This window comes from Budorcas taxicolor, chromosome 2 (assembly GCF_023091745.1).
Source record: "Budorcas taxicolor isolate Tak-1 chromosome 2, Takin1.1, whole genome shotgun sequence".
In the NCBI taxonomy this organism is placed as follows: domain Eukaryota; kingdom Metazoa; phylum Chordata; class Mammalia; order Artiodactyla; family Bovidae; genus Budorcas; species Budorcas taxicolor.
Genome location: NC_068911.1, coordinates 172,450,179 through 172,464,519, shown reverse-complemented (window position 1 = coordinate 172,464,519; position 14,341 = coordinate 172,450,179). Strand labels below are relative to the sequence as shown.

The 14,341-nt window shown below is 60.8% G+C and overlaps 1 protein-coding gene across 1 annotated transcript in view; it reads right to left on the bottom strand.

The window, feature by feature from the left end:
* Nucleotides 1-692: 692 nt before the first annotated feature.
* RUNX3 (RUNX family transcription factor 3) overlaps nt 693-14,341 on the bottom strand; it is a 63,890-nt gene continuing 50,241 nt past the window's right edge. The window contains exons 6-7 of the mRNA XM_052635659.1: nt 6,375-6,533; nt 693-1,240 (exon numbers count right to left, since the gene is read on the bottom strand). Of these exons, the coding sequence (XP_052491619.1) occupies nt 693-1,240; nt 6,375-6,533 (707 nt within the window). The remainder of the gene's footprint in view (nt 1,241-6,374; nt 6,534-14,341) is intronic.

Sequence of the window (14,341 nt, the reverse complement as noted above, 5' to 3'; positions counted from 1 at the left end):
TGGGGCGGGCCTGGGGTGTTCTCTTTCCATCTCTGCTAGTGATCCCCCGGGACCTCTGGAGGGGCTCCTTCCTCATCCATACCATGAGGGAGCCCCCCCCTTCAGGGCTGCGGGAACCTTCCAGTTGTGACTCAACTTGTGTAAATGTGGAGGGAAGGGCTGGGCCCACGGGGTGAGGGGTCTCTGAGGAAAATGGCCGGGGGAGGTCTTTCTAGGGCTCTGCGGATAAGAGGGCAAACCATGTGGGCAAATACCACCTCTCTTTGGGAAAGAGATGGTCTCTGTCCAGGGGGCCTGGGCCCCTGACAGCAGTGGGCATATCTGGGGACAGCCAGGTCACCCTGGGCAGGGGGGTCAGGGGGCGGGGGGCAGGAGGGGACTTCTCCCACAGGGACATGGGATGAGATGAATAGGACCTGGGCTGGGGGGCGGGGACCTGGGGGAGGTCCTCACCCCTCTGTACAAAGACGTGGCTCTGGAATGAGACGCTCTTAGAGCCGGCCACCAGCTCCGGGGCCGCCCCTCAGGCCGGTGGACCCATCTGGGGCCCACGACTGCCCTGGAGCGTTAAGTCCAGTTGGTGCCCTGAGCCTTGGAGGTGGGCCCGCCGCGCTTGTCTGGAAGGTTCTTGGGGGTACCCCCGCCTACCGCCGTGCGCCGCCGGCGAGAGCCGTCCACTCCGACACAGGCGGTCAGTAGGGCCGCCACACGGCCTCGTCCATGCGGCCGGGCGTGCTCAGCGCGGTGGGCGAGTTGCTGTGGCTGCCGTCGGCCTCCACGCCGTCGCTCTGGCCGCCCAGGCTGGGGTTCATGAGGCTGCCGGTGGCGACCGCGGCGGCGCTGCTGGTGCAGGAGGCCAGCATGCGCGTCGGGGAGCGGTCGCCGCCGCTGCCGCCGCCTCCGCTGCCGGCCGCCATGGAGAACTGGTAGGAGCCCGAGGACGCGCCGTAGTAGAGGTGATAGGGGGACGGGCTGGCCGGGAAGGGCCCGCTCTGGTTCTGCGGGGCCCCCGGGTAGGGCGGCGGCAGGTAGGTGTGGTGGAAGCGGCCGGTGGCCGGCATGCTGGCCACGCTGAGGCTGCTGATGCTGGTGCCCGAGGGCGTGGCGCTGTACGGGAAGGCGGCTGACATGGCCCCCGGGTAATGCATCCGGGGGTCGGGGAAGCGGCTCTCCGTGAGGGGCGGCAGGAAGGAGCGGTCGAACTGGCGGGGGTCGGAGAAGGGGCTCAGTTCCGAGGTGCCTGGTGGAAGCGGGGGGACAGCAAGGAGGACCAGTCAGTCGCAGCCCGACACCCTCCCGCCCTCCTCCCGCCCGGGGGCCCTTCTTCAAGGATGACCTGGGGCGACGGCCCTGGTTGGTCCAGGGGTTAAGAATCCGCCTGCCAGGTCAGGGGACGCGGGTTCGATCCCTGGTCTGGGAAGATATCGCACAAGCAAGGCAACTCAGCCATTGGGCGACAGCTACCGAGTCGTGCTCTGCCGACAAGAGAAGCCACCGCTGTAAGAAGCCTGCGCCCCACAAGGAAGAGCAGCCCTCGTTCGCCACAACTGGAGAAATCCCACCGGCAGCAACAAAAACCCAGTGCAGCCAAAAATTAAAAAATAAACTCATTTTTAAAGAAAGAAAAAATAATCAAAGAAGGACCTCAGGCTCTGGTTCATATGCCCGTGTGGGGGACCCCCTGGTTCGAGATCTGGCTCTGCTCTGACCCTTCTGGGCTGCTCGGGGGCTGGAGCCTGTGGACTCTGAATCTGGCCCCCACCTGGGGACAGGTGAGAGCAGGTGTCTGGGTGTGGGTGGCAGGGGGGGCAGGGGGCGCCTGCTGGGGCAGAGAGAGGAGGGAGAGGGCTTGTCTCTCTCCTCCCGGAGTCCTTGTCACAGCCTGGCCGTGCAGAGGCCTGTTGAAGGGGTGAAGCTGGGCCCCCAGCTGGGCTGCTGGTGTCGGGGACACTGAGGATAGGGCCAGCACCGGCCACCCAGCAGCCTGGCCCGACAGCTCCTGCCTCCCTCTCTCCCTCTGGGTTAAGTAAGAGCTGGGAAGACCGTGGGTGTAAAAAGGGTCTCTGGTGGTCCTGCAAGATAAGGAGTTAGCCCTGCTTTTTGCAGATAAAGGGAACAGGTGGAGAGAGAAAGATGGCTTCTCCCATGTTGCACGGAAGGGACTGGAACTTGTCAGGGGCTCTCTGCTTTCTGCTCCCGCTGGGGTGTACCTGTGTGCGTGTGCCTGCCTCACCTCTCTGCCCAGCGGGGCTCAGCGAAGCTACGGGAGCCGTCTGGACTACATTTGAGGGGGCTGCGTCCACAGCGGCTCTGTCCTTCCCTGCCATCCAGCCTCACCCTGGGCCTGTCATCTCCAGGGCTGCCTGCAGGCTGAAGCTGCCTGGTGGCCAGATGAGGGTCAGATGCCACCCTCACCTGCCTCCACAACAAAGTGAGATGGCACATAGAGGGGTCTGGTGGCCTGGACTCTGGCCTCATCGCAGAGAGACCCAGTGTCCAGCCCAGGCCTTGCCCTGACTCCCCCAGGGGTTTGGCTCCAAGACGAGGGTATCCTAGCCTCTGCCTCACCTTTTGTAATCAGACTCCCAAACCCTCAACTTCCCAAGAGGCTTCAGGAACGAGTCCAAATCCCTTAGTAGGAAACCTGAGATTAAGACAGGGTGAGGCTCTCGCCAGAGGGTCACACAGCAGCTTGGACCTGGCACGGAACCCGGGGTTCTTCGTCCTGAGGACTCACATGTGCCTGAGGGGGAGCTGTCCCATCTCTGAGGCAGCACATTGGAAGTTAACTGTATCGTCTCCAAGCTTAGATACAGATCTTAGTTCTGACACTGACTAGCTGTGTGTCCCTGGGCAAGTCACTTAACCTCTCTGTGCATCGGGCTGTCCCACGTGAAAAATGGAGACTGTAACAGGCCCTAGGGATTTAATGCATGCAAAGTGCTGACACTGAGCTGGGGCCTGATGAGGGCCTGTGCTGCTGGTGTGGCTGTGACACCTCCCGTTCTTGGCACCCAGGAAAACCAGCCCATTTGGGGCCCAGCAAAGATGAACCCCTGACCATGGTCTTCCTTGTACCCTGGCCACAGGGGTGACTCTGGGCAGCAGTTGGGGGCAGGCAGGTGAGCTGCCAGCAGCAATTCCACTGGGAAGTCAGTCTGTCCCCAAGCCCTTTGTCCACCAAAAACTAGGGGCCAGGGAGGACTCGGGAGGTGCCCAGCCCTCTGGGCGGGCATTGCTTGCAGGGCCTGAGGTGCGGCTGGGATAAGAGCTGCAGGTGCTCTCAGGCTTTGCTTTCCCAGATCTGCCTGAGGCGCTGTGTGGCCTCAGACACCTGCAACTTCTCTGGGCTTTGGGGTCTTCCCGGCTCAGCTGGGGGTTGCCTCCTCAGCAGCAGGCTCTGGTCCTGGACGTGGACCAGAATGCGACGTTGTACCCAGGCTCCAGGTTGGGAAGATGTGGGGGGTGAGGGTCCAGGAGACTGGGGTCTTCTGGCACAACTGGTACCCTCCCTAACAGATCTCTTGACTGGTTAGTGCTGCCCCGAAGCCTAGGGGCAGGGGCAGGGGAGCCTGGCTCCTGTCCTCACCTCCCAACCCCGGGGAAGAAGCCTTGCGGGCATCGCCTGGCACCCCCCGAAGAGCGGAGCATGAGGCTAACACCTTGCTCTGAGCTCAGGGAAGTGAGTGCTGCCCCTATGACAGGAAAGCCTTTTTTCAAAACAAAGGGAGCCCAAACAGGGGCCACAGGATGCGATGACAGGACCACAGTCTGGGAAACACAGGGGCTGTGCCGGGTAGGCGCAGGTGTGTGTGGCCCTTGGGCGGTCCCATGGGCTGCAGGCAGGCCTGCCTGGATCTGCCACCATCCCCTCCCGTCTCCCTCCTAGGGCAGGGTGGCGGGGGGAGCATCTGCCCCCAGCACCCCTCAGCTCCTGGCCCCCCCACCCCTCACCCCCTCCAGCCCAGTAGCCCCAGGAAACCCGAGCTGGCCAGGCCGCTGTCGAGCAGCCAATCCCAACACTGGAAGGAAATGTTTATTTTCTTCTCCAAATTGCCCCAGCTGCTGCATGGTGGCTGAATGAGGCCTTTGAGCTGTGAGAAGCCCCCATTGTGGGTGGCCACAGCTAGGGGGCTGGGGGCTGGGGAATGGGAGGGTTTGGGCCTCAGCGCTGCTTGCCAGTGACCAAAGCTGGGGGGTCAAAGCTGTTAACAGGAACCAAGAGGAGTGGTGGGGGGTTCCCTGAAAAGGACCCCCAGGATGGGAGTCTGAAGGCAGAGATCTGTCCCACCAGGAGGGGAGGGTCAGAAAGAGGGATTCCCCAAGCCTGGCTCTGCCAACAGCTCCTCTGTGACAGATACCTCCTTCTTCCCACATTAGAGATAAGAAAACTGAGGCTCAGAGAGGGGAAGCGACTTGCCTGAGATCACACAGCCAGCAGAGCCTACCTGACTGCAAAGGTCAGGCTCCTTGCCTGGTCTTGGATGTCAGAAGCCCTACCTCTCACTCCAAAGGGGTGGGGTGGGGTCAGCCGGTGTCCCACACAGGCCCCAGGGAGGCAGGGCCTCTGCCTGATGCTGGGCCAGGCGAGGCCCTCTGGGGCTAGACAGGGGTGAGTAGGTCTGTCTCAGACTCCGTCAGGTGCTGCTTCCCAAGCCATGTCCACACAGCTGGAAAGGGGAGGGGGGCTACCCTTCCATGGGAGCTGCTGGCCGGGACACCACTCTGTGCCCACCTGCTGGGGTCCAAGAGCCCCTGGCTGGGTGGCAGCCCCACCATGGCAGATTCAAAACGTCCATAGCACCTGCCCTTGGGCACCTCCTGTACTTCTGAGGGCCCAGGGGGTCCCTACTGGGTCTCTGTTAAGGGAGGCCCTGCCCTCAACCCTGGCCATGTGTGCCAGGCATGATGCCACATTGAAGCATCTTAGACCACTTCACCTGCACCGAGGCCAGCCGACGGGCGACGGAAACACGGACAGCTTCTGGGTAGGGCTGGGCACGAGCCCAGAAGGCCTCTCCCTGCATCCTGAGCCCAGACTCCTCCACCCTGCAATCCCCCAGGCTCAAGAGCTGAGTGTCTCAAAAGTGGACAGCCCCTGGCCCAGAGCTGCAGGATAGGGCGTGGGGGGGTGGGGGGGGGGGTGATGGGCGCCTCTCCCTACCTTCAGGGCTCAGCAGGGCCAAGGCCCAGCTCCCTAGGCCAGAAGGGAGGAAGTTTCTCTTCACGCCAGGGGGCTTCATCAAATGCTTCAATGTGGCATCATGCCTGGCACACATGGCCAGGGTTGAGGGCAGGGCCTCCTTTAACAGAGAGACACAGTAGGGACCCCCTAGGCCCTCAGAAGTACAGGAGGTGCCCAAGGGCAGGTGCTATGGACGTTTTGAATCTGGTGAGTGATGGTCTGTGTGACCCGAGGGTGGCCCTTCACCTCTGAAGCCTCAGTTCACGCATCTGCCAAATGGGATCTAATCAGGCCCGGAGGGCCGAGAAAGGACACAAACCCGCGGCTCCTGATGGCAGCCGGCCCTCCCGGCCTCGTCTGGCACTGGGGATGAACGCGTTCTGTCCCCGCCTAGCTTGAGGGTCAGCCATGCACTCAGCCCCCTGCACGCATCCTACTGGCCAGGAGAACCCGGAGAGCTGCGCGCCAGGCCCCGTGCACCTGGACGGTCCGCCTGAGGCCGGGTCCATCCGGCCATGGGGAGGGACTCCATCCCCCGCCTCCGCCCAGAGGCCCCTCTCCTCCTCCCTGTCTGGGAAGGCTCTGGGTCGGCGGGGACCTTTCTTAGGTGAAAGTTCTGTGTCCCTTCAGGGCTACAACCTGACTTTACGAAGTTTTTCTGAGCGCAGTGAGATCATCTGAACGTCACCCGGGCCCAGGCAGAGGCATCCACCAACCACTGTGCTTTCAAATGAGAAAGGCAAGGTTTGGGGGCCCACCATGTCCTCGGGAGACAGGTGTCTGTCTCAGGCTCTTGGGGCAGGTCCTGTCCAACTCCAACAGGCACGCTGGGGGACCAATGGCTATATCCCACAGGGGACAGGGAGCTCCTGGCGGGGCAGGGAAGGGACTGTGTCTGCCTGTTCACATTGATCCTTGAGGCCGGGCACTGTGATGGCACAGGGAGGGTGGCAGTATCTATTTGCTGAGTGAAGGAAGGAAGGGCTGAGCCCAGGACCGGGCTGAGCAGGCCCTCAGAGCGGGATGAGTGTCAGAGCAAGTGGGCATCCGCACTCCGGTCGTTAAGACCAGGGCGGTGCAGTCAAGGACCTTCCGATGAGCTTCTGTTCTGGGGCATAGGGACCAAGCCCAGGCCCCTGTGCCCCCGGCCCCTGCCCACCCCAGCCACCATCCCCGCTGGGTGACATACCTTGGATGGGGGTCTGGGCCTGGCTGCCGAAGTGGCTGGTGGTGCTGAGCGAGCTCCGGGGGCTGGGCGTGCTGGGCGTCACCCGCATGCGCAGACGCTCCAGCTCCCCGAAGCGGTCGGGGAACGCCTTGGTCTGGTCCTCCAGCTTCTGCCGATGCCCTGCAGAGCACGGAGCCCATGAGCAGCTCATCCCTGAGAGTCTCGGGGTGGGGGGTGGGGGTAGGGTGGGCAGAATCGCCTCGCTCCGTTGGACCTGCGGTCTAACCTTAGCCTCTGCAGGGAGGTCCCATAGGCCGTTACCAACCTCTTTTCTGGACAGAGAACAGTCAGTACGGGCCACCCTGCGGCTGCCATGATGTTACCCTAACCTTCCAACGCCACAGGTGAGGCAACACAGCCAGTAAGTTGTGGAGTCAAGATCTGAACTTGGGAGTTCAACTCAAAGCCCGAGATCTACACCTCTATGTTACACTTGTAAAAAAATATTTACTTTCACTTACTTATTTGGCTGTGTCGGGTCTTAGCTGGGGCATGTGGAACCTAGTTCCCTGACTAGGGATCGAACTCTGGCCCCTGCACTGCCAGTGAGGAGTCTTAGCCACTGGACCACCTGGGAAGTCCCTATGTTACACTTTTTGGCAGAAGGGAAATCTGAGGCAACAGGCATACATAGGGGCTCAGGCAGGCTCTGTGGCAGGCAGGGAGAGAGCCCAGGGATGGTACCACTCTCTGCTCCCAGCATTCCCTGCCCCCGCCCCCAGCATTTCCATCTGCAAGAAGAATGAGACAAGGCCCAGGATGGGAATGCCGGCTCCTCCAGTCCAGAGCTACCTGGGAACCCCCAGCACGTGCCTTCTCCCCTCTAGGCCTCAGACAGGAGGGGAAAGTCACCAGGATGCCAGCAAGTGCTGCGGGGCACTGTGTGAGGGGCCGGACTCCTGTCTTTGTCCAGAAGCTGGGGACAGGGGGATCAGTGCACCTGCTTGGGGCACTGAGCTTGGAGAAACTACCAGCATTTTCCAGGATTCTTCTGCCATTACCATACAAGAAGGACCCCAGCCTCGTCTGCAAGACCCTGGAGGAGCTGGCAGGGTCAAGATGGCCGTGGCCCTGCCTTTAAGCAGCCAGTCAAGGCCACCCTCAACCCTTCTTGAATGACATCAGGCTTACAGGGATCACCCCCTCACACATACACACACGCACAACTTTTTCAATTACTCATTTTACATTTCACAAGCAACACGTGAATATCTACAAAAAGAAAAGCATTACAGGCGGCTCCTCTGACCCACCCTAAATCCTGCCCAGAAATCCCCAAGTGATCAATTTGGAGGTCTTTCTTTCCAGGCCTTCTTTAGGGTTTCATGTGCATGGAAAACACAGAGCAAGTTTTTCATGGAACTTTCTTGAATGGTCTCAGCCTGGTTGTATCATTCTGTAACTTGCTGTTCCATAGCCCACCCGGGTGGGGGACCCTCAATTTCCTTATCTGATAAATGGAGAGAGTACCCCTGCCTCAGAGAAACCAGAGTTTCTGCAAAACCTCGGGAGCCCACCCTGGGGTGTGGTGAGGAGCCATGAGTCGGGGCAGAGTGGCCTCACTGAGCCCATGTGTGTCCCACACTCCTGCTGAGGCAGGCAGGCTGGCCTGGTCCTCTTTCTATAAGACAACAGTGCTGCGGCTCAGAGAGGTAAAGAGGCTTGCCTGAGGTCACACAGCAAGGAAGTGGGGAGGATTTTCTAGACCTGGGATTCTTGGAAAAGAAGTGTGGGGAATGGGCTCGGGGAGAGGAGAAGGCTTGCCTGAGTCCTGGGGTCTGCCATGAGGAATTTTCTAGCTTGACAGAGAAAGACGACGATAGTCTCAGAATATGGCCCCCCTGGGGGGCCTGGGAAAGTGTGATGGGACTCTTCGCTGCTGTTGAGAACGAGGGGACAGAGCTGGAGGCTGCAGAATGGGCCTGATTCCTGGTTTTCAAATGAGGATACAATGGATTCTGGTACCCACAGGTCCCCAGGCTGGCTCCACACCCCTGCCACCAGCTCACATAGGCATCTGAGAGCCCCGAGGAATGGAACCGGTTGTCCTGGGGACCACACTGCGCTCGGCAAGCTACCAAGAACCAAGGAACCCAATTTCTCCTCCAAGGAGGGCCCAGGCCCGGGCCGATGGGATACATGGCAGCCAAAATGAGTCCACTTGACACCAGCCAGGCCCCACTATTGCCTCCCAGGACTCCTGGAAACAGGAAAAACGTGAGCTGGGATGAGTTTGGCTGGAGCTGAGGCTGCAAACTCAGATGCCTAAGGGAACCAGACAAGTCTCATAAATGAGGCAGATGGAATGGGTGGGGACTGGGGCAGACTGGAGAGGGTGGGCCTTGTAGAAGGGGCAGTTGCCATCCAGCCCAGCTGACTGGTGCCCCAATGGAGGTGGGCCCAGTGTTGCCAGTTTCCAATTTACCAGAAGCCATAAACCTGCTTTTCTGTGAAGTCTCCCATATTATATATGTCGGCGATTAACCCAAACACTGAAAGGTGAAAGTCACTCCGTCATGTCCGACTCTTTGCGACCCCATGGACTATATACAGTCCATGGAGTCCTCCAGGCCAGAATGCTGGGGTGGGTAGCTGTTCCCTTCTCTAGGAGATCCAGGGTCTCCTGCATTGCGGGTGGATCCTTTACCACCTGAGCCGCCAGGGAAGCCTGGCATACTGAAACCAACAACAACAGCAACAAAATAACCCACTGGGCACCATGTGTCCTGCTCAGGGGTTGCCAGTTTGCAGCCTCCGAGTTTGAGGTTTCAGTTTCTGGTTGGCTGTCTAACGTGAGCCATCGAGGACTGACTAATGGATAGCCCTGGAGAAAGGGTCTCCAGGGGAGTGCCACGGGGCTCAGCCTCGGGCCTGGCAGGCCTTGGAGGGCGTGCTCTCGCCCTGGCTGCTGCGGCCACTGGGGACGGCAGGGTGACGTGGATGAGCTGGATTGTGAACGCACTGAGAACAATCTCAACAGGCAGGAAGCCGGCTGGAGAGATGTGGAGACCGCAGACTGACCTGACAGCAGCTCGGTGCAAAGGATCTGGGTGTCTTAGTCAACCACAAGCTTGAAGTGAGCCAATGGGCCTACACAAAAGCTGCTGCGAAACCTCAGGCCTTGCTGTTATTGTCGCTGGCGGATAGAGTCCCGTTTCTGAGTCACACTGAGTACAGAGTGTTTACAGAGACGCCTGCGGGCCGACGGAAGGAGGGCGGGGTTCACAGCTCGCCTGGGTTCAAGGACCGCCCGCAGCCTGGTAGCCGGTAGCTGCGCTCGAGTCACACCCCTTTCCCCCACCCCAAGCCACAGTGGGTGGGCCACACGGTGCCCTTTCGGGTCTCTGGATGCTTTCTACCCACCCAGGTCACTGTCCCCTGTGTAGTCACCTCTAACCCAGCTCACGCCAAGGAAGGCAGGATTATCGTCTCCATGTGGAGACCGGGACACTGAGGCCAGGACGGTGAGTCCTGTCTGGGACACAAAGCCAGGCCAGCAGAGCCAGTGTCGGCACCCAGACCCCTGATCCCAAGTCCAGTGTTCCTTCTCCGGATACTTCCCTTTCGTCCCCATTGTACAGATGGGGCCACTGAGGCTTCAAGATAAACCCTACGCTAAGCGACTGGTCTGGGATATAAAGCAGGTAATGTGGTCCCGGTGCATACGCTCCAACCACATGCTACCCTACTTTCGCGAAGGGCAGACTTCCTGGAGGGGAGTTTTCACAGCACGTGGGGGAACCGCTTCCGTGTTGCTGTGGAACCCCTGAGTCAAGGCCTGGGAGGGGCGAAAGGGAGCCCAGGCGGCTCCATGGGGCCAGGGCGCCAGAGAGTCTCAGAGCCAAGGGGCCCCAGCCTTCACACTGGGAGCAGAATGGAACTCCCTGTGCCCAAGGAAAGAAGATGAGCCTTCAGAATAGACCTCTTTCATTCCGCCGCCCACAGTGAGAGCTGGGGGTGGGGAGCCCTGGCCCAGTTCACCGGGTCACCAGGGGCCCAGCCCTTTCACGCTAGGACTCAGTTTCCCCTCTGTACATACTGCTCCCCGAGGCCCCTCCAGCTTCGAAAGTCCCTGACTTTAGACTCCAAGAACTAGCCACTGGCGAGGAAGCGGCCCCAGAAGGAAGGGAGGCAGGGGCTGCTGGCTCGGGGCCCCTCTGCCTGCTCCTTCCGCGGCTGTTCACAGGGTTTCTCTAGTATTCTCTGCCTCGCACACTCCAGGGCAGCGGCTCAGGTACAGCCCGTCAGGAGTCTTCCTGTCCTTTGGGGCTCAGTCCAACAGCCCCCTACCCCCTCTAGGAAGCCCCCTTCTCCCAGCACGGAGCCCCACAGCTCCTCTGCAAGGCTAAGAGCAGCAGCTAGCAGCAATGCAAAGGAAAACGGCGCTGACGCTTACTGAGCCCTTTCTCCACTGCAGGGTCTCAGCAGTTGCCACATTGCCTTGTTTCATCCGCATCATCCCCATGGTGGCGGGGGCGGGTAGAGAGGTGTCCACCACTGTCCTTAGTACACAGGTAAAGAAACTGCAGCTCAGTGACATGCTCGAGGTCACACAGAAGCACCTGGCCACCTTGCCTTCCTGGAGCCCACCCTACAGGGCCTGGGTTTGCAAAGTCGGGGTGGGGGGGATCCAAACGGTTGGCTGTTAGGGCCCAGCCTAGGCCCAGGGCCTGGAGGACAGGCCCGGGGAAAGGCAGATGAGAGGGTCTCAGTGGACCCCAGCAGGAGCCCCACCCCACTCTGAAGCCCGGTCCAAACTTCTAAACTCACACCCTGCTCTAAACCCCCAAGTCCCTCTCCTCCCTCTGGACCTCGGTTTCCACACCCGTCGAGTGGTTATCATACTGTCTAAGCCCTGGGCTAAGGCTGAGCCAGAGGACGGGCCCCCAAGTGTTTCTGAATAGAGGGAGGATGAGACGCTGGGGGAGGGCACCCCCCTTGCTGTCAGGACCTGGCGGCCCGACCCCCTGCAAGCAGCTGGGCTCAACTCACTGAGGGCCCCTCCGATGTCATCTTGATCAAGGCTCCGACCTCGTGTGTGAGCCTCCAGGCCCCAGCGACCCGGGGCCTGTCCCGGGCAGCTCTCACCCAGTGGCGACTGGGGCAGGTCACTCTCTCTTCTGGGCCTCCGGTGTGTCATCTGTGAAACGGAGCTCACACTCTTAACTCCTGAGGGTGCAGACAGGCTGGGGAGAATGAAACACCTGGCCTGGCCTTGGCCCTCAAGATTCACAGCTCCTCTTCAATGATCTAGTCAGTAGTCGGGGGGAAGTGTTGGGGGCAGGTGTGTGGATGTAGCCTCACAGGTGTGCGAGAAGGATCAGAGTTGGGGGACGAACACCGGATCCCGGCCGGACGGGTGACTCACCCGGGGGTCACAGCGGCAGAAGCCTGAGGACCAGGGCTGGGTTCCAGCGGGGGCGGAGGGGCCTCCCTTCTCTCTACTCCCAGGCATCGTTCATCCCTGGGCCAGCACTGGGTCCTCAGGGACTGCCAGGAATCTGGTGCTTCCAGGGGGAAACCCGGGGGCCATCAGGGCCATCCCCCTGCCTTCACCCGGGCCCAACACAAGCTCCCCGAGACGAGTGTGGCAACCACGTGAGCAGACGGTTTCGATGGGCCACACACTGTGCTAGGCAGGCCACACGTATCATCTCCAGGGGCCGTGGTGATCCTCTGGGAGGCTGCTACCATCACACCCATTTTCCACATGGGAAAGTGGAGGCAAGTGGCGAAGGGCAAACCCGGAAGGGTGAGCAGGGTGCATGTAGCTCAGCTGCTAAGGTCTTGGCTTCCCGAGACCTCTGAGAGAGAGTACAGCTGGGCTCCTTGGCAGCAAGGCCGGACTGGCAGGAGGCCAGCTCCGTGTCCTGCCCTGGAGGGGGCGAGAAGGGCAGCAGGCCAACCGGAGCCGGGAGCCAGGAGCAGCAGTGCTGGGTGGGGCTGCGGGAGAGGCGCGGTCTGCGGGCGACAATGTGGGCCCCAGCCATGGGGCTCTTCTGCCATCTGAAGCCTCTTGGCCACCTCCTTGGCTACCCGGCCCGGGCCTGGTGCGGCCACAGCTCAGACACAGCGGCCACTGTCTGCCCGGCCTCACGGGTGGGGCACCCGGGCCCAAGGCCCGCTCTGTGGCCTGTCAGGAGATTTACACCCGGCTCTTAACAGCCGCACGGCATCGCAGGCGGGTGCTGGGCCCGGGGTGGTCCGCTGTGAATCGGCCCCCTGTGAGCAGATGAAAGCCAGTCGGCGGCTGGGCAGAGAAGCGGGCGGGCGGGCGAGGAGCCAGCGGGTCCCTCCTGGGGCCACAACTGGGGCTTCCAGCGGCCTGGGCCTGATTAGGGGGGAGCCCCAGAGGTCTGAGGTTAACCCCTTCCCGCCTGCTGGGTGCACTCCCTGGGGCTGGGTGGGTGGGTGGGAACTGGGAGCCAGGACCCTGATCAGGGGGGAGCACAGGAGTCTGAGGTTAACCCCTTCCTGCCTGCCGGGTGCACTCCCTGGGGGTGGGCATCCTGGGCACCCCTCCAGTGCCCACACCTGGAATGGAGGATGGAACTGTGGCGACCTGAGGTTGGTGGCCGGCTCAGGGTCACTTGGCCTGCCCATGCTGTCTCCAGCTCCCAGCCGCCCCCGTGGCTGTCTGCTCACCTCCTTCAGGCCTCTGTTCCAACATCACCTCTTCAGGAGGTGACACGTCCCTGTGGGTCCCAGCCCTGCTCGCTCCACCCCTCCCCAAGCTTTGGTTTTCTCCGCCGGACTTCTCACTACCAGAAATCTAACTCGCTAAATCGTTTGTTTTACCTCGTTTATCCTACCTCGTTTATCCATTCAACAACTATCTACTGAATACCGGCAACGTTCTCACGTCTGTGTTCCAGGGTCTACACCAATGTCTGGCAAAGCAAAAGACCACCCACGCCCCTGGGGTGGTGGGGCACAAACAGTAATCAGGGAAGATGAAAAAAGCTGAAATAAGTGAGTGAGCTATATAGCATCTTAGAAGGTGACAAGTAAAACAAAAGCCAGGAAGTTGAGGGGAACGGGGATGTCTGTGCGTCCAGGGGGTCAGGAGAGGCAAGCCCAGGTAGAGGGAACAGCAGGGCAAAGGCCAAGAGGCCAGAGCGTGAAGCTGCCTACTTCAACGACGAGTCAGCAGGGCAGAGCAGCCAGAGTAGGGTAAGCAAAGAGGAAGGTGGAGGAGAGGAGGGTGGAGGGGGCCCAGTCACACATCAGATCTGGGCTTCACGGCCGTGGCAATAGCAGCATGACTTACCATCTCTCCCCACCCCTGAGTGTGTGAGACCCGGGAGGGCCAGAACCTGGTCTGTTGGGTTCAGTGCAGCCTCCTCAGTTTCTAGAACAACGGTTGGGCCCCAGGAAAGTAGTATTTGTTGAAATCATCCCATGTATATTTTGGGGAAGAGAAGACCCGACCACCGCCCCCAGCCCCAGGCAAGATGGGCTGGTGCCTCAGTGAGGAACCTGTGCCCCACCCTCCCAAGTGTGTGTTAGTTGCTCAGTCGTGTCCAGTGCTTTGCAACCCCACGGACTGTAGCCCGGACTGTACCCCGCCAAGCTCCTCTGTCCTTGGGATTTCCCAGGCAAGATTACTGAAGTGGGTAGCCGTTTCCTTCTCCAGCGGTCTTCCTGATCCAGGGATTGAACCCGGGTCTCCTGCATTGCAGGTGGATTCTTTACGGCCTGAGCCACCAAGGAAGCGCTCCCAAGTACAACACCCCTGAGCCTGGGAGACGGGGTGAGTGGCTCCCGAACTGTGGTTCAGCCCAGGCCCGCTCGAGCACGACCCCGCCCACCACCATGTTTCAGGATCCTGCTCCACCTGCTTCGTGACCAGCCCCTGGTGACTCTGAGGGACACCAGCCCTGAGAACCTCGGAAACCAAGGCCACACAGGCAGGAAGCCACCAAGCC